The sequence below is a fragment of the Astyanax mexicanus genome, chromosome 8 (genome assembly GCF_023375975.1).
Source record: "Astyanax mexicanus isolate ESR-SI-001 chromosome 8, AstMex3_surface, whole genome shotgun sequence".
In the NCBI taxonomy this organism is placed as follows: Eukaryota; Metazoa; Chordata; class Actinopteri; order Characiformes; family Acestrorhamphidae; genus Astyanax; species Astyanax mexicanus.
Window position 1 is genome coordinate 48,302,157 of NC_064415.1, and position 26,390 is coordinate 48,328,546.

General features: G+C 39.2%; 1 protein-coding gene across 1 annotated transcript in view; it reads right to left on the minus strand.

Annotated features, from left to right (window-relative positions):
* Positions 1-351: 351 nt before the first annotated feature.
* b4galt2 (UDP-Gal:betaGlcNAc beta 1,4- galactosyltransferase, polypeptide 2) overlaps positions 352-26,390 on the minus strand; it is a 263,725-nt gene continuing 237,686 nt past the window's right edge. Inside the window, exon 7 of the mRNA XM_007229297.4 lies at positions 352-7,470. Coding sequence (XP_007229359.2) covers positions 7,320-7,470 — 151 coding nt within the window. The 3' untranslated portion in view covers positions 352-7,319. The remainder of the gene's footprint in view (positions 7,471-26,390) is intronic.

Sequence of the window (26,390 nt, forward strand, 5' to 3'; positions counted from 1 at the left end):
ATATTTAAATATTTTATAATTTTGCAAAATTCATACTGGATCAAACAACTAATAAGCCTATTTTTGTTAGTGCTGCAGTGTGACGACTTATATATAGTTAAATAAAATAATAAATAGTTATATAAGTCTAAATATATATATATAGTTAAAACTGTTTATTCACTCAGAAAAATGTGCAACTTATGCAGATCAGTCTTTAAAACAGATGTATTGAATTAAATTTCTAATTAAAAGTTTTTTTACTTCATAAAATGATTTTTAAAAAAGTGGACTACAGAACTTTTTTTTTTGTAGTTTTTTTTTAAATGTATTTCACCTCCATTGGTCAAATACCCAAAGATCAAAGACACATCTCTTTCAGCATCTGTTTTATTGATTGTATACAAAAAGTATGATATGACATAATGCATTCTATATATAAGATATAACATTTTTGACATTCAATGTACAAAAAAAACCCTAGATAGATACAGTAAGTCTTTAAAAAGCCTCTCCAGTCCTGAAGACCGGAGGCAGTCAGTAGCAGTTCGTAGTGTTTCGTATGCAGGACGTCCTGTAGCAGAATTTCAGACAGACCCCTCCGCCCCCCCTCTCTCTAACAGCCCCCAGCCCGACACAGAGGGAGAAGCCCGGGAGGGACGGCAGGGTGGGACGGGTGAGGAGGAGAGGGGGAGGGGCATGAACACCAGAAGGGAGGAGACTGAGGGGGAGGAGTTACACATTGTGCGCTAGTGCTTCACTTTAGATAAGGGGGCGTAAAGGCCTCTAGCCCCGCCCACCCACTGGAAAAGAAAATATGTAAAACAAACAAAAAAAAACGACAAAAACTAAACCACAGATCCACTGTATTATGACTGTGCTTCTGCTGAGAGTCTGGCCACGCCCACATTAGAGCAGATTATACTGACACAATGATTATACTTTATTAATGACAGTGACTGATGGATCCATCTTGTTATAGTGTTATAGTGTGCAGTATCTGTGATGAGCTTTGAGTGTGAGTTCTTTCTGATTGGATTTCCAGTGTTATGAAACAGGAGCAGCGCTATGAGAGGGGAAGGGGATGAAACAGCCCATAAACAAAAAAGAGAGGAAAAAAGAGACCATAAAACACAACAAACCAAAATAAACCTAAATTAACTTCTTTCATAAACAACAGTGAGCTTATATTTTAATATCAAGTCACTTTTTTATTTTATCTGCATGATATAATGGTGAAAATGTGAACAGATTCAGTCAGAGTGGGTTTGGTGTGAAAAATAACTGGGGTGTTTTAAATAACTCCAAAATCTGTTCAGACTGTCAGACCAAATCAGATTTTGGATCTAGATTGTATACAGATTGATTTTTGATCATATCTGATCTGATCACTTACAGTTAATAACAGAGTGCAACAAATCTGATTTTTCATACATAGCTTAGACAGCTCTATGGCTCTGTTCAGACTAGCCACTCAAATCAGAATTTTGGCAAATCCAGATTGATTTTTGATAATCTGGACAGCCAGAAACCACATAGTCAGATTTTTACAAACCACTTTACAATTCGATTTTTGTACTGAATTTGCACTCTGGTTTATCAAATCCAAATTCACCCATCTCAACAGATTAGAAACCGATTTGAGAAAAAAAATGGTTTATTTGCAGTCTGAACACAGCAAATAAACCTAAATAACACTATGTTCATGACTGGTATGACTGCCAGACTGATTTTTGAGATTTTTGAGATATTAGTCTGTTTTCACTTATGCACAGGCTGAGACATCCCAGAATAATCCAGTTAAGGTTAACATGCACTGGTAAATCTGATAACTGAGCTTAAATCCAGCTCTCTTTATCAGATTTCTTAATCAGATTTATAGATTTCAGATCAAAGAAATTGGATTATGCTGTTTACATGCCCACTATAATGATAATGAGATAACTGCAAAAATCTGATTATGAGTGAATTTTAGGAACATGTAAATGTACTTAGTTTAAATGCCAAACATTTAATCAATTGGTGCCACTAAAGGGGGGGAAGTATACAAATATGTAAATTACTGTGTGCAATAATTAATTGTAATTAGAACTGATCAAAAACATATATAAACATAAGATTTGGTGGAAAAAAAGTAAATAAAAACTCATTTTAGAGATGAATGATTTTTAAAACTTTCACACAGGCAGAAGTTCTGGCTGATACTGTAAGATTACTGAGTATTGTGTATTACGTACAATAGATTTCTCACTATCCTATACTGCTCACTGTTTGATATTCTGAACTGTGATTAACTGCATGTCTACTGTCTGAGCATCACTGTAGATTAGATATGATCTCTGCTGGACTGTACATATATACTGTGTATATAATGCGGATTTATAATGAGGATTTAATAGTGTTGCACGGAGCTGACGACACTGCTCAGAATATATGTTCATGTTGAGAGTATGTTTATAGAGTTAGGCTGTATATAGGAAATATTGCAGGTCTACAGAAATAGAAAGAAATAAGCTTTTTTGAAACGATTTTAGACAAATCAGAGGGGAGTTAGTGGTAAACACAATTTTGGAAAACAGAAGCATGTATATAAATGCAAATGCGTTTTTAATTCTCTGTAACATTGGATGTGTTGAAATCAAGAAAACCATTTGGAGCTAAAAGGCTGGAGAATATCTGATTGAGAAAAAATTGTCCTCCCTTCAACAAATCGAGCCAATCAGCTTGCTGGTTAAGCCGAAAGTGTTAATATGGAAGCCCCACCCCTCTCATTATGGGGATCTGCACAAGCACAGCAGTCAGAACAAGCCGAATGCTACAAATATTATTGAGGTTTTATCAGATTTTATCAGTGATTTCAAATATGTTTTTTCTGAAACAGTAATCTCATTCTGCTCACACAAATGAAACCTAATAAAGTGTTCAGCATTACTCACTACACCTGGTATCTTTTTTAGTACCTCTTCACAAACTGTCTGTTTTCCAGCTATAAAGTACAAGCTCTACATGGCTAGAATGGTAATGTTAGTTGAGCTAGCCTTAGCATTTGTTTCTTAGCTGAAAGACTGGCTGCCTTCATTTTTGAGTAAATGTTACTTACATGTGACTTGAGTAGCACTGCTGAGGTACATTCATGATTAGACCAGCACAGCTGAAGTAAATGTATTGGGCTTGTATTGGGTATGTATGCTGGGGCAAATAAAAAAAGTATTCAGTTAATATTCTGAAATTGTAGTTTTGTATTTTTTTAAACACAAGACAAAATATTTTTAGGCTATGCGATTTGTTCAAAGCTCTGAAAAAAGTGGCAAAATTAATAAAAAAAACAAGCTTGTTCAGTATTTCGTCTGCAAAAATACTGAATTTTTTGTTCATTTTAGCCACCCCAAAAATATTTTTTTCTATACTTTTCTGCCTTTTAGTCCATTCAGGTTGCAAAAAGCAGTGTAATCTTAGCTTCCCTTGCTAACGAGACTTGTGTGGAGGATTTATTCTTTAAATAAAGAGAGCAGAAGTGGACAGGGAGCAGAGAAACATATTTTGAGTGGTAATTTGAGAGTTGTTTGAATGAGAGTTTCTAGACTGATTTCCTGTTTACAGTAAGAGCTCAGGGGCAAAAACGCTGGACTTGGATTTTGTGAGAAGGTTTCACTACTCTAAAATTTTATTTTGTACTCACACTTGTGTGTGAAAGGGCTTTGAGTAATGCACAAATGGAGAGGCAACACACACTCCTACATACGGCACATAGAGAGAGGCATGGAGGCAAGGAGTGGAAGAGAAGGTAGAAAGGCAGTGGGAAAGAAAAAGGACACATAAATAAAATGCACTCGTTGTGGAAAGGCTTTTAAAAAGGAATGGAGACTGAAAAGTGGAAAGTGGAGAGTGGAAAGTGGACGGGATGTCTGCAGTGACCTCCTCCTCCTCCTCTTCCTCAAGGCTGAAGTGAGCGAACGGCAATGAAAAACATGATGGAATCTCACTTAACCCAGAAAACCCAAACAGAAATCCAGCAATCTCTCTCTTTTGTTCTCCTTGTGAAAGGTCTGAAGGCATCAGTTTGGTGTTTGTAGGCAGTAACAGAAAAAAAAATAGGGGGCGGGGTTAACAGAAGATCAAAAGAACAGTACAGTAAACTTGATAATGCAAATAAAAAACAAACAAACATCATACTGCAGTTTAATCCAGCGTACACTACCTCAAGTGTTTGATAATCTGAATATATACTGGATATTTTACGTTAGCTGGCTAACTGATTAGCCAACTAGCCGAGAAGGATCGACCCCCTCAGCGAGGCATCAGCTGATTAAAGCGCCCCCTGGTGTAAGAGTGTGGTAGCATGAGAACAGAACTCAGAAGTCAGAAGTGAGGCAGAAGTGAAGAAACAATAAAAACAATCTGCAGTGAGGAGTCGACTCATGATTGGGGTCAAGGAGCTTTCTCAAGAGTCCCATCTTCTAAATAAAGTTCCCTTTATCCCCGTATTCCTCCATCGCAGTGCTCCTTTTCTCCTGCTTTCTCAAAAACAAACAAAAATATATATAAAGAGTCCAGGCAGAGCAGGTAATGGAGACACAGTTACCTCTAGTTCCCTCAGCACCCTGAAGAGAGCTTTAGGTTATGTTCAGACTGCAGGATAATTGGATTAGTTTCTCAAATATCAAATCAGCTCTGTTGAGATGACTGCCTGCACTGTTATTTGCTTACTGATCAGATTGGATTTGTGTGTCTGGACATCACAAATGTATCTGCATGGGTTGCTGTGGTATCAATAACATGCCCAACATGGGAAATCCCAACTTGGAACAAAAACATTTTCCATGTTGGACCCATATGTGGATGTCAGTGATAAGACCAGTAATGCTTGTTACTGAAGAGGATAAAATACTCCTAAATAATCAAATTGGGTTAGTTGTTGTACTCGCATCGTAAGTGATGCAAGAGACACATTAAAATCTAATTTAAGCATCCAGACTGAGACAAATTTAGATTCCATGTGTTTTCTGGCTGTCCAGCCTATTAAAAACAATCTGAATACAATCTAGATATAGCAAAAAAACTGAGGCATCCAGGTCAATCCAGGTAAAATTAAGTAAACAAACCATTCAGACTGAGACCCATCTCAAGAAATGCATCCAAATGGATCCAAATGAGTCCAAAGGTTTGTTTTTGTTTTGCCTGATGTGGATTGTATGTGGTGTCTGTCTGTCAAAACTAAAACTGAATACAATCCAGATCTAAAAAAAGTCCGATTTGGGCTGGCAGTCTGAACATAATCTTGTATATCTTCAGTGTTTTTCCTCAGGAGTGCGGAACACTGCCTGGCATGTAGCCAGAAAAAAAATGAAAACAAAAAAATTATAAAGAGTCCAGGCAGAGCAGGTAATGGAGACACAGTTACTTCTAGTTCCCTCAGCACCCTGAAGAGAGCTTTAGGTTGTGTTCAGACTGCAGGATAATTAGTTTCTCAAATATCAAATCAGACTGCCTGCACTGTTAATTGCTTAAGTAATCAGATTGGATTTGTGTGTCTGGACATCACAAACGTATCTGCATGGGTTGCTTTGGCATCGATAGTGAGCCCAACTTGGAATAAGAACTGTTTATTCATGTTAGACCCATATATGGATGTCAGTAATAAGACCAGGAACGGTTAAAAATGGGCCCCATCTAGGTTTTACACTAGGTTGGCTGTAATGATGGTGCCCATTAGGGAAGCCCTATAAAAAAACACATGTAGAAAGTATGGGTGGGAATCACAGGGCATCTCACGATTTGATATTATCACGATACATTGCTCACGATAATGATTATATCTCGATACAGTGTCTATTCGATACTTAATATATCATGAGACAATTATCTTTAATTCCTCACAGCATCTGTGTTCCTGAAAAGGATAAAATACTCCTAAATAATCAAATTCCACTGCCAACACATGGAGTAATGAAGCAATACATTTCGTAAGTCTAATTGAGGGTTTAGAGCATTGACGATATTGTAATAAGCCATATATCGATAATGTTTTGCAAATGAAAACTATACAATATATCGCAATATCGATATTTATACCCATAATACAAACCCATGCTTACTTTCTTATTTAACACACTAAGCCCACATTCCACATCAGTATGTAGGCTGGACATGTGCTACTCTTAATTCGAAGGGGTTAGTTGTTGTATTCACACTGCGAGTGTTGCAAAAGACACTGAAATCTAACTTGAACATCCAGACTGAAACGAATTCGGATTCCATGTGTTTTCTGGCTGTCCAGATTATGAAAAAAACTAATCTAAATCTAAATACAATTAAGATATGCAAAAAAAATGTAATCCAGGTCAAATTAGGTGACCAAAGCATTCAGACTGAGATCCATCTCAATACATCCAAATGGGTTTCAATGGTTTAGATTTGATTTACCTAATGTGGATTTTATGTGGTGTCTGTCTGTCAAAACTTAATCTGAATACAATCCAGATCTGAAAAAAATCAGATTTGGGCTGGCAGTCTGAACATAATCTTAGACTAACTAATTAATCTTATCTCCAACATTCAGAATTTCTCCTCAGGAGTGCAGAACGCTGCCTGGCACGTAGCAGGAAAAACAGACAGAAACTGAACTGATAGAAAATAAGAAAAGGCAGGAAGTTGAATGCAGAGAGAAAAAGAACGAGAAGTTCCACAAAGCCTTCAAAATTCTTCAAGCACCGATTAAACTACTTCACCAGATCCGGCTTCAGAGATACGAAGAAACCTCGGACGCTGCAGGAGCTGCAGGTACAAAAAAAGAGACATTCATTTTCTGCAATGTACAGTTACTGTTACTGTCAGTATCTTCAACTGATTTACATCAAGTGATCAGGGCGATGCTCCTCGCTTGGAATTCTGTTAGACCATCCCAATCTTCCAACCTTCCAAGCATCCGTGCTCCTGGAGACCGAGCCCAGAAACTGTTCAACCTGTCACACAGAGCCTCCAGCTCCTCCGGGGGAGCGGTTTACTGGAGGGGGCGTCGTCCATATTCGCTATGGCTTCCTGTGCTCTATAGCAGCAGAGTCCCGTTAACAAAACATGATCTGTTCTGCTCAGAGCGAGTCAGTGTAGCAGTCTGGATCTGAGCGAGGATTAGAATTCAGATGATTATAGCTCCGCCCCCCGGCTCGCTGCCGGACGACCCCGCGGGGATTCCTGAGAACTAACCTGTTCAGCATGTCAGTGCTGCAGTTAGAGGCAGACGGCCCAGACCAGCGCAGTGTGTGTTCACGTGTGAGTGTTTGTGTGTGTGTGTGTGGGTGTGTGTGTGTGTGTTGAGCTGGATTAGAGAGGTCCCGGTCTATCTATCCTTTGATGGGTCTGGGAGGGGGTTTGCCGATCTCCACTGAGATGTTGGTGTAGAGCTGGTACTTCTTAACGGAGGCCAGGCGATACGTCAGCGAGCTGATGCCGTCCTTCCTCATGGTGTTCTTTGTGTTCTGGATTTTATTAAATCTGTGAAACAGGAACAGAGAGAAAGATCATCAGCAAGAGCATGTGTTCTTCTTAAGTATTTAGTGTATATTTAAATGTAAATGTGAATAAACACTAAATTCCACTACCAGATCAGGAGAATCTCTCCCTATCTTTAATAAACTCCTGAAGACAGAGCTCTTCAAAGAGCACTTACTCTCCTAACACCTCTAACTAACTACCTTCTACTACCAGATCAGGAGAATCTCTCACTATCTTTAATAAACTCCTGAAGACAGAGCTCTTCAAAAAGCACTTACTCTCCTAACACCTCTAACTAACTACCTTCTACTACCAGATCAGGAGAATCTCTCACTATCTTTAATAAACTCCTGAAGACAGAGCTCTTCAAAGAGCACTTACTCTCCTAACACCTCTAACACACTAACTACTTCTAACCTCATTTCCTTCTTCCTCTCCTGCACTCCTCTATCCCATTATTTCCCTTTGACCTCCTTTAAGCCCTATCTAAAAATGTTTTACCTTTAACTTCTATTATTTTTGTACTTGTCTATTGTAAGTCGCTTTGGACAAAAGCGTCTGCCAAATGTAATGTTATGTAAATAAAAGAATGAATGTACGATATATTTTCTAAAATGCGATTATATTTATATTAGTGGTGTCAAATAAAATACTAGTATAGGGAGATAAAGCCAACGTGGGGCGCTGAAATAAAGAATGCATGATATATTGGATAGAGATTTTTTTTACTGTTTTTTTTTTGTTATTATTGTAAACAACTCAGCTTGGTAGTAAGGATTTCTGAATTTCAAGCATGTGCACCATGCGGGCAGCAGGATATACCCACAGAATAAGTTTCAGGTGAGGAGTTTAGTTCTACATCATGAAGCGGCAGAGAGAATAATGCTAAGGGTTGGTAAAATTGGTAAAAGGTGAGGGCAAATTAAATAATTTAATTAAAGTATTAAACAATTTGTCTTGTTTAGCACTTTTTGTCTTCTTCATAACTGTATATAATTTCCTTCAATAGAAAAGAAATAGAAAAAAAAAACATTAGAAATGAGAAGGGACGTGTCCAAACTTTTGACTGGTACATGTATCACAAGTATCAATATATTTAAACGTATTTATAGAATACATATATATATATATATATATATATATATATTACAGCATGTGTCAAAGTGTGTAGATTGATCTGGGTTAAAATTAATAGTAATTCAGGATTAAGGTTTTGATGCAGGAACAGTGGGACATATTTAGGGAGGGACATTTGACTGGGAATTCTGAAACAGAAGCATGTTAAATGTGGAGACCAGTGTGTATTTTATGCCTGGCAGCTGTAAGAAACCCAGAACATTTTAATGACAAAAAGGTGTACATGTTTACATTGTTATGATAGAATTACAACTTATATAGCGCAGTTCTAGAAACCCAAGGACGCTTTACAATTAACACGTTTTACACACAAGCACATTATACATCAACACTCATCCACACACCGGTGAGAAGCGGCAGCCAATAGCGCACAGCGTACTCTCAACCGGAAACAACCGTCCACCTGGAGGACTGCATCGGGCACTACAGCAATTACCCAGGACAGAGTGCCAATCCATATCTGGGCACAGTCATACACACATTTACACACACACTTACACATACACAAACCTTCATACATACCACACACTTTACACATACACACCAGATCAATTTAGAGTTATCAATTTTTCTGGACAATTTAGAGTATCCAATTTACCCAATTTACATTCAGTTATGTATTTAAGCAAATAAATAAATAAAGTTCATAGAACTTTAAAATTCATCACTACCCCAACAACCTAAAGACGTGAAGAGACACTGCCACTGAACCCAAAACCAGCGGTCTAAAGCACTGCCACTATGATCGTTAGATTGCTGGTTTGAATCCCGGTCATGCAGCTTGCCATCAGCTCCCGAAACCCTGAGAGAGCACAATTGGCCTTGCTCTCTCTGAGTGGGTAGATGGTGCTCTCTCCCTTCATCACTGCTAGGGTGATGTTGATCAGCACGAGGCGTCTGTGAGCTAATGTATCAGAACCGAGTTGCTGCGCTTTCCTCCAAGCGCGCTGTGATGCTACTCAATGCTGCATCAGCAGTAGTTTGAAAAGAGGTAGTGGCTGACTTCACAATAATCAGGGGAGGCATGTGCTAGTCTTCACCCTCCTGGTGTTGGGGCATTACTAGTGATATGGGGAGTCCTAATGAGTGGATTAGGGAGAAAATGGTATATTCAATTAAAAAATTAAAAAAGAAGAAAAAAATTCTTCTCACAAAATGTTATTTTAATCAACACTACCACAATAGTATCACCAACAATATATCACATCATCTCAGAACATTTTGTGAGTATGTTTTGCTGATGGTTCAGTGGTACGGATTAGTCTAAGCTTAATATTTTTCCTGTTTTCTTTGGACAAACCATATAAGAACTAAACAATTAAAGCAAACATCAATATAACTTGTGTAAACTGTTGTTTAATCTAACTTACAAGAGGCCAAAAAGGTTACTGATTTCTTCTGGACACTCCAGCCAAAACATTGTTGATGTATGATGATTTGCAAATCGTTTTCAACCTATATTCAATTGAATTCACTACAAAGACAAGATATTAAATGTTCAAACAGATAAAATGTATTGTTTTTTGGCACATATTCACTCATTTTGAATTTGATGCTGCACTACATTTCAAGAAGTTGGGACAGGGGCAACAAAAGAGTTGGCAAGTTGAGGAGCGCTCAAAAACCACCTGTTTGGAAGATTCCACAGGTAAACAGGTTCAATGGAAACAGGTGAGTGCCATGATTGGGTATAAAGGGAGCATTGGATGGGTCGAGGTTCACCCCTGTGTGAACAACAGCGTGAGCAAAAAGTCCAACAAATTGAGAACAATGTTTCTTAACGTGTAACTGCAAGGAACTTGAGGATTTAATCATCTACAGCCCATAATAATATGTTCAAAATATTCAGAGAATTAAACGTCAAGGCAGAAAACCAACATTAAATGCCCGTGACCTTCGATACCTCAGACAGCACTGCATTAATAATCAATTAATAATCATTCTGTAACAGAAATTAATGACCACATGGGCTCAGAATCACTTCAGAAAAACACTGTCACTGAACACAGTTCTTCTCTCCATCTACAAGTGCAAGTTAAAACTCTGCTAATCAAAGAGAAAGCTTTATAGCAACACTCCGAAACGCTGCCGGCTTCTCTGAGCCCGAGCTCACCTGAGATGGATTGAGGCAGAGTGTAAAAGTGTCCTGTGGTCTGACGAGTCCATGTTTCACACTGTTTTTGGAAATCATGGACGTCGTGTTCTCCGGACCGAAGAGGAAAAGGACTGTCCTGATTGTTCTCAGTGTTCTATGTTTAAACACTGCGTATCTGATGGTATAGGAGTGTATTAGAGCTCATGGCCTGGGTAACCTGCACATCTGTAAAGACATCATTAAAGATGAAAGGTAAAAACAGGTTTTGGAGCAGCATGTGATGCAATTCAAGCATCCAAGTCCAGTTTATTTCAGCAAGACAATGCTGAGCCACAATCTGCACGTGTTACAACAGCGTGGTTTCACAGTAAAAGAGTGCAGTACTAAACTGGTCTTCCTGCAATCGAGACCTGTTTACTACTGAAAATTATAAAGTGTTACATACAACAACGGAGACCCTGGACTGTTGAGCAACTGAAGCTAAACATCAAGCAAAAATGAGAAAGAAATCAATCTACAAAACTTCAACAATTACTGTCCTCAGTTCCTAAACACTTATTGAGTTTAAAAAAAGAAAGGTGATGGAACACAGTGTTAAACATGATCCTGTTCAAAACTTCTTTAAAAAGTGTTGCAGCATCAAATTTAAAATGAGTCAATATTTGCAATAAAGGCAATAAAGATAATCTGTTTGTTTGAACATGACATATCTTGTGTTTGTAGTGTATTCAATTGAATATATGTTAAAAAGGATTTGCAGAACATTGTATACTGTTTTTATTTATGTTTTACACAATGTCACAACTTCATTTGAATTGGAAATTCCAGAAAAAAACTGCCCTGATAATAATAATAACTTTACCATATTTAAATCATAAATCAGTCTCTCTTCTACTTCAGAACATCTGTGGAACTACAGATGGCAGACAGTGGCATTGTTATAATATAACGTTTATTATAAACTGTGATTTACTGGATATAGTACCACCGACAGCCAGCAGATGGCAGGACCGCCAAAACAATAAGAGCAGCGCAGTTCATCCCACCTCATCCCAGCTCCTTCATCCAGCAGAACTCACTCCAACTGCAGTCTCAGGTACAGAACAGAAACACCCACATACAGCTCTGCTCACTCGTCCTTTACTGAAACAAGATGTTTCCCCTGAAACCGAGACTTTCCCTTTAAAGAGCAGCAGCCCCTCGGCTTTCAGCACACGTCTCTCTTATTAACTCAGACATCAAACACTTCCACTGCACGCAACGTCCTCCAGCACTGATCTCAGACAAGCGGAGAGTCTCACGCCACCACGCTGAATACTATCAGACCAGCCCGGCGCCCAGGGCCCAGCAACATAAAGAGAATAGATCAGGACTGAGAGAGAGATCAGTTCAGTCTACAGTGGCGTGAAAAAGTGTTTCCTCCTTACAGATTTCCTTGGTTTTTGCATTTCTGTCATACTTACAATATTCAGATTATCAAACAAACTTTAATATCAACTAAATATAACCTGAGTAAATATAAAAAGCACTTTTTAAATGATGATTTCATTTATTATGGGAAACAAACTATCCAAACCAATTGAGCCCTTTGTGAAAAAGTGTTTCATAAATTAACTTTGATTAACTTAACACACTTTTTGGAAAGCTGAGTTCAATTTTACTACTAACCACAACCAGGCCTGATTACTACCAGACCTGTAGAATTAAGAAATCACTTAAATGGAAGCAGATAAAAGATCTCCAAAAGCAACAAATTATACCCCCCAATCTGAAGAAATTCAACGACAGATGAGAAAACCAAGTTATTTAAATCTGTAAGTTAAAGCGTTGGGACTCCAGTTGACCACAGTGAAAGCTGTTATTCACTAATGGAGAAAACATCTTACACTGCTGAACCTTCCCAGAAGTGACCAGCCTACCAAAATTACTCCAAAAGAGCAGGAACAACTCATCCAGGAGGTCACAAAAGAACACAGAATAACATTTAAAGAACTGCAGGACTCACTTGCCTTAGTTAAAGTCCGGTGTAAAACTGACTTTTGATGTAGTAAAACATGATAAAGAGTAATTACCTTTGTTGTATAGCGCTCTTCCGTTATCCTACAGCTCCCTGAGATACAGTAATTTAGTGCTTTTTCGCCCAGCACTCTGTACAACGACCATATCGCGGCATATACACATATCGCTTTTTACACTGTTATCCAGACTCAAAGTAGCTCCACACCTCCTTGCTAGAGCCCTGACATTTGAAACGAGGCATTAATAACTTAAAAAGTGCACAAAAAGCTTATTAAAAACCACTATTTACATCCTGCACCACTAGCAGGATGTAAATATATATATATATATATATATATATATATATATATATATATATATATATATATATATATATATATATATATTGAGCTATATTTAAGGTAAATACTTTTTCAATACTAAAATAGAGACTGGTTAAAAATGTTCTCCATGAGAGAGTTCCAAGGCGAAAAACGTTATCTAGCTGTGTAAACAAAGCTGTAAACACCTCCCTAGCTACTGAGACAGTGTCTGCTTTGCTGCAGCCTGGGTTCAGCTGTGTCTGTGGGCCATGCCGTCACTGGTTGACATAGACTTCAGAGTCTTTCCTGATCAACTCGTTTTTCTGAGGATTTTCTTTTTCTAGCTACTGCAGACAATGGAGGGTAAAAACAGTTTCATCTGCAGCATCATATACAACTCAGAGAGACCTATAGTCCTTGACAAAGAACAAGAAAAAGTTGATTTTAGTGGAAGGAGACCACTAAATGGAATGTTAAATCAATAACCTTCACTTACATATCATGAAGACTATGCAGATTGCTAATTTGTCAAATTATCAGGTCCTAAAAAAGCACAGAGCACAGAAGAAAAACACAGTCTAAACTAGCAGCCTGATCAAGTCTTACACTACGATTTTCCACAGTCTGCTTATAAAATACTTTTTCTACAGCCTTGAACAGTACATTCCCCAGTCCATAACAGTGTTTCTCAGTTCAGACCTCAGGGACACTAAAGCAATCCACACCGCTCGATAGCAGCTCCCATCGCACCTGAAGCAAGCAACCAAGGACGCGGAACACCTGGAGCAGTTACGCTGGGAGCTGGAATACAGCGCGGATACCATCCGGCACAGAGTTCTCAAGGCCTGGGCTGATAAACACACACATACTCATCTCTTATCACACAGTTCTCAGCTCCAGAGCTGCTGGATAGGCCTAGTGGGAGTCAGTTTAACACCAAATTGCATCAGTTTAGCCAATTTGTACTCCTACACAAAAATGATGATCCTGACATCAAGGCCAAGTTCTGCTGGAGTCTGTTCACACAGAACTTTCCTTTATCTTACTAGAAAACATACAGTGAGAACATGATCGTTTACAAGCTGTTCTGTCAGGCCACGGGAACTGGGTCACCGCAGTCAGCTCATACAGAGGCTTGCTAATAAACTTATGGGTGGTCTCCAGGGGAGGACAGCCTGCATCTGTACAGGACCTCCAGTCCACTACCTGTGGGATCCTGTGACTCAACATATCTAGCGAAGGCATTTTTAAGTTAACTTAAAAACTTAAAAAACTAATCTAATTTCTGATTACTTCTTTAAGTAGTTGCAGTAATTGCAGAGAACCTCACCTGGTCCCTCAACACCAGCACCATAACAAAGAAAGACCAGCAGCGCCTCTACTTCCTGCGGAGACTGAGAAAAGCACATCTCCCACCTCCCATCCTCACCATGTTCTACAGAGGGACTGTAGAGAGCATCCTGAGCACCTGCATTACCGTCTGGTTTGGGAACTGCAACACCTCAGATCGCAAGACCAAGACTCTACAGCAGATATTGAGGACAGCTGAGAAGATCATCGGAATCTCTCTTCCCTCCATCACCGAGATCTACACCATCTACACGCTGCATCCGCAAAGCCACCAGAATTGTGGACGACCCCACCCATCCCTCACATGGACTCTTCGCTCTGATGCCGTCCGGCAGAAGATACAGGAGCATCCGAGGCTCCACTACTAGACTCTGCAACAGCTTCATCCTCCAGGCAGTTAGACTCCTCAACACACAGAGACAGAGCTGAACACCACCCCACACACCCAACACACTCACAAAACTGAACTGAACCCCCACCTTTACACACACAAAGACTAAACTTCAACCACAAACACACATACACACTCAGCACAGAGACTGAAATGTCTTTATTCCTTCAGCAATATTTGCAGCTACTCTCAAAACTATAAACTCTTTACCTCAGTAACTGCTGTGATTATATATGTTCTATATGTTACAGTATGTTACACATCTCTGCACCTTATCCTCAATAAACACTATATTATACTCTCTTATACTATATTATATTATACTCTATTATTTCCTGAAAAAAAAAGTTTTTTATAAAATAATAAATAAAAACAGTAACTTAACATAAATAATATTTTTGTAAAAAAAAAGAAAGAAAAGTCTTTCTTGACTTAACACAAATAATGTTTTTATAAAATATAAAATAAAGACCATGACCTGACATATTTAATTATTAACACTGCAATGGCAAAACCTACTGATTGGATTTACACTGAAGTCCAACTTTTTGGTTTGAGTGGTGGAGGACCTCCTGCATTAGTTGCAGTTCTCTGCTTTACACCACTTGGTGGGATTTGCTCTGTAAGTTTGCCTGTGCTGTGCTGTGCTGTTTCTTTAAATTTTATATTGTGTTTTAGAAGCAAGGCAGCACTTTGTTTACAGCATAGAGTGAATAACCAACCTTAATAATAATATCTTTAGCTGTTTCAAACTCAGAAGAGTGTCTGTATTTCCAGCTAGACACGTGCATCTCTCTCCTCTCTCCAGTGTTTACACTTGTTTCGTTGCTTGGGATTACACGTGAGTTGTCCTCACAACTAAAACGTGACTTAACTGTCGCATAGGCTAGACGACACCAGATTAATCACAACAATATTCTATGATTAACTGCGATTAATTACACTTGTTCTTCTAAAGACACGTTTTTATAGTGGATATTTAAATGCAAATAAATGAGTAAATGTAGAAAAGTAAAAATGTAAATATATGTATTTAAGTGATGTCAAGTAAAATAATAGTATGTACTTGCATTAATGGGAGACGCTGGAATAATAATGATGCATGATAAATTGGATAGAGAATACTTTTTTTTTTACTTTATTATAAACATCTAAGCTTGATTGTAAGGATTTTTAAATTAGAACTTAATTTTTTAAGTATAAAAAACTCAGAAAGTGTTTGGTATTGCAAACATGCTCACAACAGGGGGATGACCATTTAAATGGCCTGGGGAAAATATGTAACAGCCAGTATTCAGTAATGTGTACACTGTCCCCTTAAGAGCCCTTCAATAAAAATATCTGATACTATACATTTCAGTTACTTAACTGGTAGGTTTGTTTTCAATGGGATGTGGTGTGCAGATATCTGCGTAGTAAATGGAGTCATGCGGCTGCGAGCAGTGAACGCTGCACATAGCACGCTCAGTAAACAGAGCACATACCATGCTCAGTGTGGAGCAGCAGAAACAGCATTTTTTCATAGCAGTATATTATTTGGCTAACGTATCAGATTAAACTGCACATTATCAGCAGTTTAGCCCAGATAAAAAGGAGTATATTTGATAGCTGGATTGGATCAAGACCAGATCACGTTCTCACCACAAGCAAATCGCTCCAGATTTTGTTTGGGACCGGACAGAGATCACGCATTGGGTGTAATAAAAAATTACAACTTGTTACTGATTCCAAATTCAACGCACGTGTTAACGCTTTTGCTAACGCATATTGATAACCCTAAAAACTGTATCTTAGTATAGTAACGCACAGTGACTTGGATAAGTAACTTTAATCTGATTACTGGTTTGGAAATAGAAAAGGGTTAGATTACATGTTACTGAAAATGAGCAATGATTAGATTACAGTAAACCATTACTAATTACTAATTAGTACAATATGTGTTTGACTGCTATTCAGAACCAGTCACTGGAAAAAGCATGGACTCAACTAAAATGTAAACAGTTTAACCACTATACAATGGACAATCCAGGTAAACTGTTACAGAGCAAATTTGATACACAATACTTTTTTTTAATTATTATTATTTCTATAAAACACAAAAGAATGTTTTTTTTAGGCTTATATACAGTCAGTGGTCTGGACTCGCACTAGAACCTAATACATATGCAAACCCTCTTCATTTTTCAGTGGTGCCACAAAAGTTAACAAAAATGCTTTCAAGATTTTCTCTGTAATTGACTTATAACTGGACATCCTGAAATTCCCTTGTAGGAGCCGTAACAAAAGAGAGCAGCGTTAAATGAGTCGTCCTCGCGCCTGCAGTGATTTATAACCAGCTATCAGCTTCCATATCATCCAGCAGGCCTGCAAAGCCTATTAGTGCCGCCAGACTGTCCAAAGCTTATGATTTATGTCCGCAGGTTGAATGACATAAGCGCGTGTGAGAGGGCTCATATTGGACTAGAGTTAATATTCATGTAGGCTGGTGAGAGGAAGTGCTAACTAATCAGAGGAATGTTGATGAATAGTGCGCCAAGCGTGGTGCCCCATTACTAACGCTGCGTCTCTTAGTGACCAAACAAAGGCGCGTATGGCAGAGACTGAGTGGTAGAGAGGGCAAACATTCATCAACAGAAACAAACCGTCTGGGCAAACAGCCTCCATGCCTGGAGAACCTAACCACCATCTCCCCAACTTTCCCTCGGACTGGACTTTATCTGAAGGACGAAAGCACTAACCTGCAGCAGCAGCGCAGAGGCAGACAGAACCCCGGCTGCTGGACACTAACTGTATATTAAACAAATTCCAGAAGAACAGCAGGTCAGAGCGGGGTTCACCTGATCGGTGCAGACTCATCCATTCTCAGGTGGCCTAGGGTAGAACACTATTAAACTGAGAAAAGCTTTGCTGAACGTTTGGACGCTCTGGTAAAGTGGGACCTTGTATTTTACAGCAGTTTGTACCCTATATTCGTATTTCCCAAAAGTAGACTTTCACACCGACCATGTTTGTTTGGACTTTCAGACTTTGGCAGACAGTTTGGCCCAAAGCCATAATCCAATATTTGGTCCAACCAAAAGCAGTGATGGGAGTAACGGCGTTGAAATAAACTACTAAATTAAATAAATAAATGACTAACGCCGTTACTTTTTTCAGTAACGAGTAATCTAACAGGCTAACAGGCCTTCAATCGGTTTCTGCTGCGCATCTCTGTTGCTTTATCTCTTCCTATCATCGTCATTTCACTGTTCCACTGCTTTACTTCAGGTAGGAATATTATAGGACATAGGAATATGGGAATACAGGAATGCCTGTTACATGTTTTTTAATTATTAGATATCTGTAGAATTTGTAGAGGTTAATGAGAGAATTGTTGTATTCTCTTTAGACGTGGACAGGCCAAGTTCCGTTTGAAGGATGTTAAGCTCTCTTTAGCTGCTCCGGTTTCTGTGGTGCTGCTGTTTTCTCTTTTCCTCCTTGGTGATGCTGTTAAACTGTTATATTAATACCATTTTAACGGTCATTAGACTGTTGTTTTTGTCCATTCTTATGTTTTGTTTATATATACATTTTTCCTTTGAGTGTGGCTTGGTTTGTTTAATTTCATCCCCAGACGCGTATTTGTTTTTTCCGGGGGGTTTTTTCAGTATTACAAGTAATTTTCTTTGATTGTTTATATTTGTTTGTTATTTTTCTAATAATAATAGAAATTACATAATTAATTTTCTTTTTTTTACGGGGCGAATAACTGAAGTAAGTCAATAGTTACTTTTACTGGTAACTAGTTACTTTTACAGTGAAGTAACTCCGTTACTTTTTTGGAGGAGTAACTAGTAACTATAACTAAATACTTTTTCAAAGTAACATGCCCAACACTGACCAAAAGAGGTGGTCTACATAAGGGATCGACTAAATGATGGTTAGGTTCATTTGCAGTGGGAAAACTAGAGGTATGACACATTGTTGCTCTTGCAATAATCGTATCACTTTCAATTGTGATACATTTTCAATATGTGATGTCAAATGTCAATATTAAAACATTCGTTCTGAGCTTCTACAAGTAGACTAGTCATATGATGCACAAAATGATGTGTATAAAGACAACTTTGAAAAATTTGAAAAATGAAAAATCTAATAGCATTGTATCTAAAATATGAGTATTTATTCATTTGAAGTTAATAAGCTGCAATAAGCCATTACCCTGGTTACATTCACAATGCATGTGTAGCTTTCTAGGCTGAAATACTTCACAGAACATTTTGACACTACAGTACATGCAACCTGCTGCTTTTAACTCATCAGAATTTAAATAGGGTTTAGTGTTAGAATTATTTAAAAGAGTTGAATATTACAGTGTTTTTTTCCCCATTTCCCCCCCAAATTACACAGCCAATTAACCAAAACCCACTCATTAGGACTCCCCCTATCCCTAGTGATGCCCCAACACACCAGGAGGGTGAAGGCTAGCACATGCTTCCTCTGATACATGTGAAGTCAGCCACCGCTTCTTTTCAAGCTGCTGCTGATGCAGCATTACCGAGCAGCCAGCGCACTCGGTTCTGATACATCAGCTCACAGATGCCCAGTGCTGCAGACATCCCCCTTTAGTGATGTGGGGAGAGAGCACCATCTACCCACCCGGAGGGAGCAGGGTCCAATTTTGCTCCCTCTGAGCTCCGGAAGCTTGATGGTAAAGCTTCGAACCTGCGACCTCCCGCTCATGGTGGCAGCGCTTTAGACTGCTGGAACACTCGGCGCCCAGAATGTTATGGTGTTAACCCAAATAAACCAATATAGTGCCCAACTCCACAGAAATTTCATTAAACTCTGTACCATCCTGTTACTTGATTAAAAACAGTAAAAAATAAACTATAGAATCTACACAGCATATCTTTGGTCGGGTAGAGTTCACACACATATTCAGCAAACAAGACCTAAATTGAAGTCCTAAATTGAGACACAGTAAAAAAAAATACCTAACGTTTCTCAGTACATTGTACAAAACATCATATTTCGACTGGCTTTAATTCATTTGCATAATAGACGTGTCCCCCAATGCTATCTTACAATCAAGTGAGCAGTCTTGCCCTACAGGTCTACATGCCCTTGGCTATTCAGATATATATCTTTTATAATAGTTGTCTGGTTACAGTGTTGTAGGCTATAATAGCAAGTTACCATGTGCTGTACAGTAAGTGTGACAAAATCTGGCAATGCACAGATAACCACACTACAGTAATGCTGAGCTGGATTCAATTTTCTATGTAATGGGAAAGAGACTGGCAGAGAAAAAACACAAGCTGATTTCAAAGACTTCATCTGTTTAACTATTTTGAAAGTATTTTAACTCAGAAGAGTGTGGAGCTATAAAAAGCCCTGCAGCAGAGTTGAAATCTCCTCTGTTGAAGTTAATTCAGCACTGGCTTTTTGCTGTGCATTGGTATATATTTGTATAATACTGAAATAGATGACTGTATCTTGAATTCTACCCAGTTAGAGCACTGGATAAACTGGAATAACCTCCACTATTATTAATACCGGCGGTCTGTTGATAGAAGGGTCTCTAAATTAGCTCACAGCTGCAATATGACCTATCCCTGCTGTAATCAACTCTAATCCAGCAGAGCTACACACACACACACACACACACACTTAAACAAACAGCCATCATCTAAGAGCTCTTCAACCTTCAAAAAAATCAAGAAGCTTTTTAGCCAAGACTAAACCTCTTATCAGCTCAACGAGCCACCCTGAAATAAGACCTCCAAAATCAGAGTGATTGGGATTCTCTGACAGCAGGAACTCTCTTTCTCTCTCTCTGTCTCTCTCTCTTTCTCTCTCTCTTTTTCTCTCTCTCTCTGTCCCTCTTATTCGACTCATTTAAAATCCACATCATTAAAAAAAACCCTACAAAACACAGGGGTGAAACTATTCCTCAAGTAATTCGAGTACCTCGATTAAAAAAAAAAAACATGAGGAATTTTCTCTGCCTCAAGGAATCATTTATTTAAGCGCACGGTATTTGACGGTGACAATGACTATGACGCCGCTGCGTTTGACACATAAATCACTTCTCGTCATCTCCTCAGTTGAATAGCTCATAAATGTCTATTATACAGCTAGAAAGATCTAGAAATAAATTACACAGACCCTACTGTGTCGTCTCCAAGTTTATAAAACTTCTACAAACATTGTTAAGGGGAATGTTTATTTAAATCAAATCAAATCAGATTTATTGTCACATCACAGTACAGCATAGGTGTACAGGTGAGTGAAAAACCTGGGGCAATTTCCCACAGAATGCAGAGAACAATATTTACTCCATAGAATAGGAGAAGTAAAACAGAACATAGAAAAAATAGAAAATATACAATTACCTTAGTAATTGTCCAGTAGTCCAGTAGGTGACTACTAGGAGAGTAATTATGAGTAAAGTGCAGGTACAGAATGAGTTGTGTGGGAAGTGCAGGGTGCAGAATGCTGTATGTGGGATAAGTGTGGGGCAGTTCGGCACATTTAGTGTAAAGTAAAGTTCAGGGTGCAAAAGTTCGTATAATATGACAGTGGGGTGGGTTGGGCAGAACACTATTCTACTGGCTGTTCCACAGCCTGGCTGCCTAGGGGAAGAAACTGTTTCAGAACCAGCTGGTTTTGGTTATTTAGGGGTTTTGTGGAGGAGAGAGACTGTCTCAAATTACTTCCTCTGCCACAAAGTTGGACATGAAAGGACTGAACCTCCAACCATAAAGTGCACAGGACATCTAACCTAAAGCCACACACAGAGCAGTCCATCACTGCCTACTAGAAGAATGTAAATGTCCAAGCATCAGTATCATCATTATTTTGCATTCTCTGGTTCCTTTGTTATGCTTCTCACGTGGTTTATTAACAGTGGTAAGTAGATATTTTTTCTTTATTTTGAAGCCCATATCATAACTGATAGCTAAGGCCCCTTAAATCAGGCAAAGGGGCAGTTGGTGTTCAAGGGTGTTTTTTGCTTAGTGTCTTGTTTAGTGTCTAAAAATCTAATAATCATCTATAAGTCTATTTCATCAATGAGATATTCTGTTTACAGGCACTGAAACCTAAAGTAGCTACATCTTTACCATACCTCAAGTTCTCTCTGGAGTACACAAAGCCCGTGATGTTCTCTTTGGGAACCAGCCCACAGTCGCTTTTCCCGGTGACTAACGTGTAGTGTTGCCAGTCCCCCAAGAACGCCACAACACGAAGAAAACTGCTTAATCTGACGAAAATGTTTGGCATAAGAGAGAGTCAGGTGAGTTTTATATATCAATTTATTTTGTTTTCTCTATTTTTTCCCATTTTCTCCCCAATTTACACGGCCAAATACCAAACCCACTCATTAGGACTCCCCCCATCACTAGTAATGCCCCAACACACCAGGAGGGTGAAGACTAACACATGCTTCCTCTGATACATGTGAAGTCAGACACCGCTTCTTTTCGAGCTGCTGCTGATGCAGCATTGCTGAGCAGCCAGCGTGCTTGGAGGACAGCGCAGCAGCTCGGTTCCGGTACATCAGCTCACAGACGCCCTGTGCTGTGGACATCACCCTAGGAGAGATGTGGGGAGAGAGCGCCATCTACCCACTCGGAGGGAGCAGGGCCAATTGTGCTCCCTCTGAGTGCCGGCAGCTTGATGGCAAAGCTGGATGAGCGGGGATTCGAACCTGCGACCTCCCGCCCATAGTGACTTTAGACCACTGGACCACTCGTCAGCCCATATATCTGTATTTCTGTTCAGTTTTTTCAGGTCTACTTCACTGTGCTGTTGTTTTCGTGTATGCTCAGCTCTGAAGCTATATTTCCTTTACTGATTAATGATTAATCTATAATTTTTCATATAGTAATACCCTACAGTCTTCAGAGTTTGGTCCAGTAGAGGCTCTGGAGAGAAATACTTTTTTTCCACCACAGCTTGTTTCACTAAACAAAAAAAAAGTATATATATATTCACAAAAAAATACTGTAGCACAGATATAGCTCTACTGCTAGACTATGAAAGCAGCGTCAGGTCCTGATTTTAGCCCCTACTGTCCTCACTGCAACACAATGCAATCCAAAATCTATAAATACAGAGCAGAAGCCCGAACATACCAACCAGACGAGACGAGTGTCATCACCCACTCAGAGAGATAGAGAGAAAGAGAGTAAGAGAGAGAGAATAGTAAAGCGCTTTAATTGACCATCAATACAGTTATGCAAAGTGGAGGCATAATGAAAATTACAATTACACTCAGTGATGAGCAATTTCCATTGACTATTACCTCTGATGAGCTATAATTAAAGCAGTTGCCAGTCCTGCTCATTTGTAAGGTGGCATTTGCCTAATAAAGCCTGGTCTCAGTGGGAGTGTGTTACCCTCGCCCTGGGAAAAATGACAGCGGCGCCGTTTACACTCATAACGTACTGCCAGAATGCCTCATGTACCGGCTTCCTGAATAAGACACTTTAGCTGTGTTCTAAAGCCAAAGCTCAAGCATAACATAATGATCATCTCCCTGTTTCTACATCCATTATCCATTTATCAGCTCCACTGATCATATAGGTACGGTAGCCGAGAAAGCCCAGCGCAGTGCAAATTGAAAAGCGCTGCAACAGCACAAAACACATCCATCAAAATTACAACACAGGCGCAGCAAATAGAAAAACGCGCTGCAAAAAGAAAAATGCGCTGCAAATACAACCACAACACAACAGAATTGAGTCACAACACAACGGAATTTTCCCGGGGGACCTTAAAAGATGCTGTACCAGCTGTGTACAAAGGACAATAAGTGGCAAACAAGCTTCTGAAAAGTAAGTTATGTTTATTACCTGTGATTACCACGGTTGTGTGCATATTATTAAAAGTTCTGCTTCACAAAACGCCTTGTTTGCCACGTATTGTCCTTTGTACACATAGTGAAGTCCGAGACGTTACTGAAGACGCAGCATAGCTGGTACAGCATCTTTTAAGGTCCCCCGGGAAAATTCTGTTGTGTTGTGACTCACTTCCGTTGTGTTGTGGTTCTATTTGCAGCGCGTTTTTCTATTTGCAGCGCGTTTTTCTATTTGCAGCGCGTTTTTCTATTTGCTGCGCGTTTTTCTATTTGCTGCGCCTGTGTTGTAATTTTGATGGATGTGTTTTGTGCTTTTGCAGCGCTTTTCAATTTGCACTGCGTTGGGCTTTCTCGGCCACCGTATATATGACACTTTATATTTCTATAATCACAGACTGTAGTCCTGTTTCTGTTATTATTATCCTCTTTTCACACAGTTCTTCAATGATCAGGACAGTGATCAGCATGGTGGTGGTGTATGAGGTGTAAGTGTGAGTTGTGCTGGTATTAGTGGATCAGATACAGCAGTGCTGCTGGAGTTTTTAAACACTGTGTTTAATCATTGTGCTGTGGAACACTACAGCTACTGCATCCATCAGACACTGAGTTCCAGCAGAGACGTTCTCAACAGGATCTCTCTGGTTAAACTGAAGCCCAGTAAGCACCTGAAGGCCGGTGTCTGAGCTGAATGGACAGGTGTGAGAAGGGGGAGGGGCCACACGCAGGGGATTATTTCAAAGTGTGACAGGATCCAAACACACCGTCTGCCGGTGACAGCAGCTTCACTTCAGCAGAACCTGATGGAGTTCATTACTGTCAACTCAGACACCCGGCTCTCCACCAGCAGAGAGGAATTCATTTAACATATTCATTCATGTAGCATTTAGCATCCAGCTAACAGAGAGCTAATAGTTCCCATTATCTGAATCAGAGAGAGAGAGAGAGAGAGAGAGAGAGATAATAGAGTGAGAGAGAGATGAAGTTCAGAATTCAGAAAAAAATCAGAGATGGAAAGGAAGAGAAAGATATGAAATGATAAGAGAGATGAGAGAGAGAAAAAAAGAAGGAGAGAGATGAAGAGAGAGAGAGAGAAAGACAGAGAGAAAGAGAAAGATAGAGAGAGAGATGTAGAGAGAGAGAGAGATGAAGAGCGAGAGAGATTAAGAAAGAGAGAGGTGCAGAAAGACAGAAAGAGATAAAGAGGTAGAGTGAGACGCAGAAAGAGAGAGAGGTGCAGAAAGACAAAGAGAAAGATAGAGAGAGAGATGTAGAGAGAGATGAAGAGGGAGAGAGAGATTAAGAGGGAGAGAGAGATGTAGAAAGACAGAAAGAGAAAGAGAGAGATGAAGAGGGAGAGAGATGCAGAAAGACAGAAAGAGATAAAGAGGTAGAGTGAGATGCAGAAAGAGAGAGAGGTGCAGAAAGACAGAGAGAAAGAGAAAGATAGAGAGAGAGATGTAGAGAGAGAGAGAGATGAAGAGGGAGAGAGAGATTAAGAAAGAGAGAGGTGCAGAAAGACAGAAAGAGATAAAGAGGTAGAGTGAGATGCAGAAAGAAAGAGAGGTGCAGAAAGACACAGAGAGAAAGAAAGAGAGATGCAGAAAGACAGAGAGAGAAAGAGGGATGCAAAAAAATGGAGAGAAAGAGAAAGAGAGAGATGCAGAAAAACAGTAATAGGCTGCATCGCTCATCGTTCACTACCTGCTGGATCAGTTAGACAGTCTGTTAATCTATAGGTTTTGTGTGATGTGCAGCTTCTCTCCAGCATGCGCTGCATGGCCTTTACCAAGCAGCTGATCTTTATTTAAAGTTCTCAGTATGTTTACATGATTCTCACTTAACACTATATTCACTGAACGTTTATAGTCATGTACTGAACAGTGGTGTTATAAATCCTCCAGCTCCCAGATAAGCTCATAAACCGGATCCTCCTCTATTCCACACTCACACACATGTTCAGGTTCTGATCAGCTGATCACTCAGACGCCCACACTGAACAGGAGGAGCTGATCAATAACTCCTTCATTCCTGAACGCAGCCAATTACGCTCCTGTAGCGTCTCGTTCAGAGATGACACAATGGAACTACTGGGATTCGTTTCTGAACAGTAAATCTCCACAGAGCTCTTTCTGAACGAATGACTGTCCTTACAGTACGAGAGATGCACTACCACTACTGCTGCAAGAAATATTTTAATAGTTTATTATATCATTATTTTTACAACACCAAATCAAACTGAGTTTAAACAGTATAAAAAAACATGGGGTTTCTTATATTTGCTTAGATTTTTTTGGATTGCAAACAGCACACATTAACCTAATATAAACACTGCCTGGCAAATGATAATAAAAATGATAGTAAATGATGTGGGGTTGATGCTGCAGTTATTCAGGTCTAGATTCAGCAACAGTATGTGCTGAAAGAATGAGCTGACTACCTGAATATACTGAATATAGACCAGGTTATTCCATCAATGTACGTGGAATTTTAAACAAACAAACAAAAAAGTGAAGATGACTCTGTTGCACACCTAAAACAGGGGTGTTCAAACTAAGGCCCTCAAAGGTTTTTGTAAAAAAAAAAAAAAAAAGGAAGTTTGCAGCTATTAAGCAGATTTTCAATGTGAGACTCAAAGTTTGAACACATAAAACCAATTTAAAATGCTCCTCATCTCATTTCCTTCCTTCATTATGCCTACACTAATACTCCTGAGCTTTTGAGAGAACATGGCAACTCCAAAGAAATGGAAGATATACAGCAATTATAGGAATCAGTTGCTGT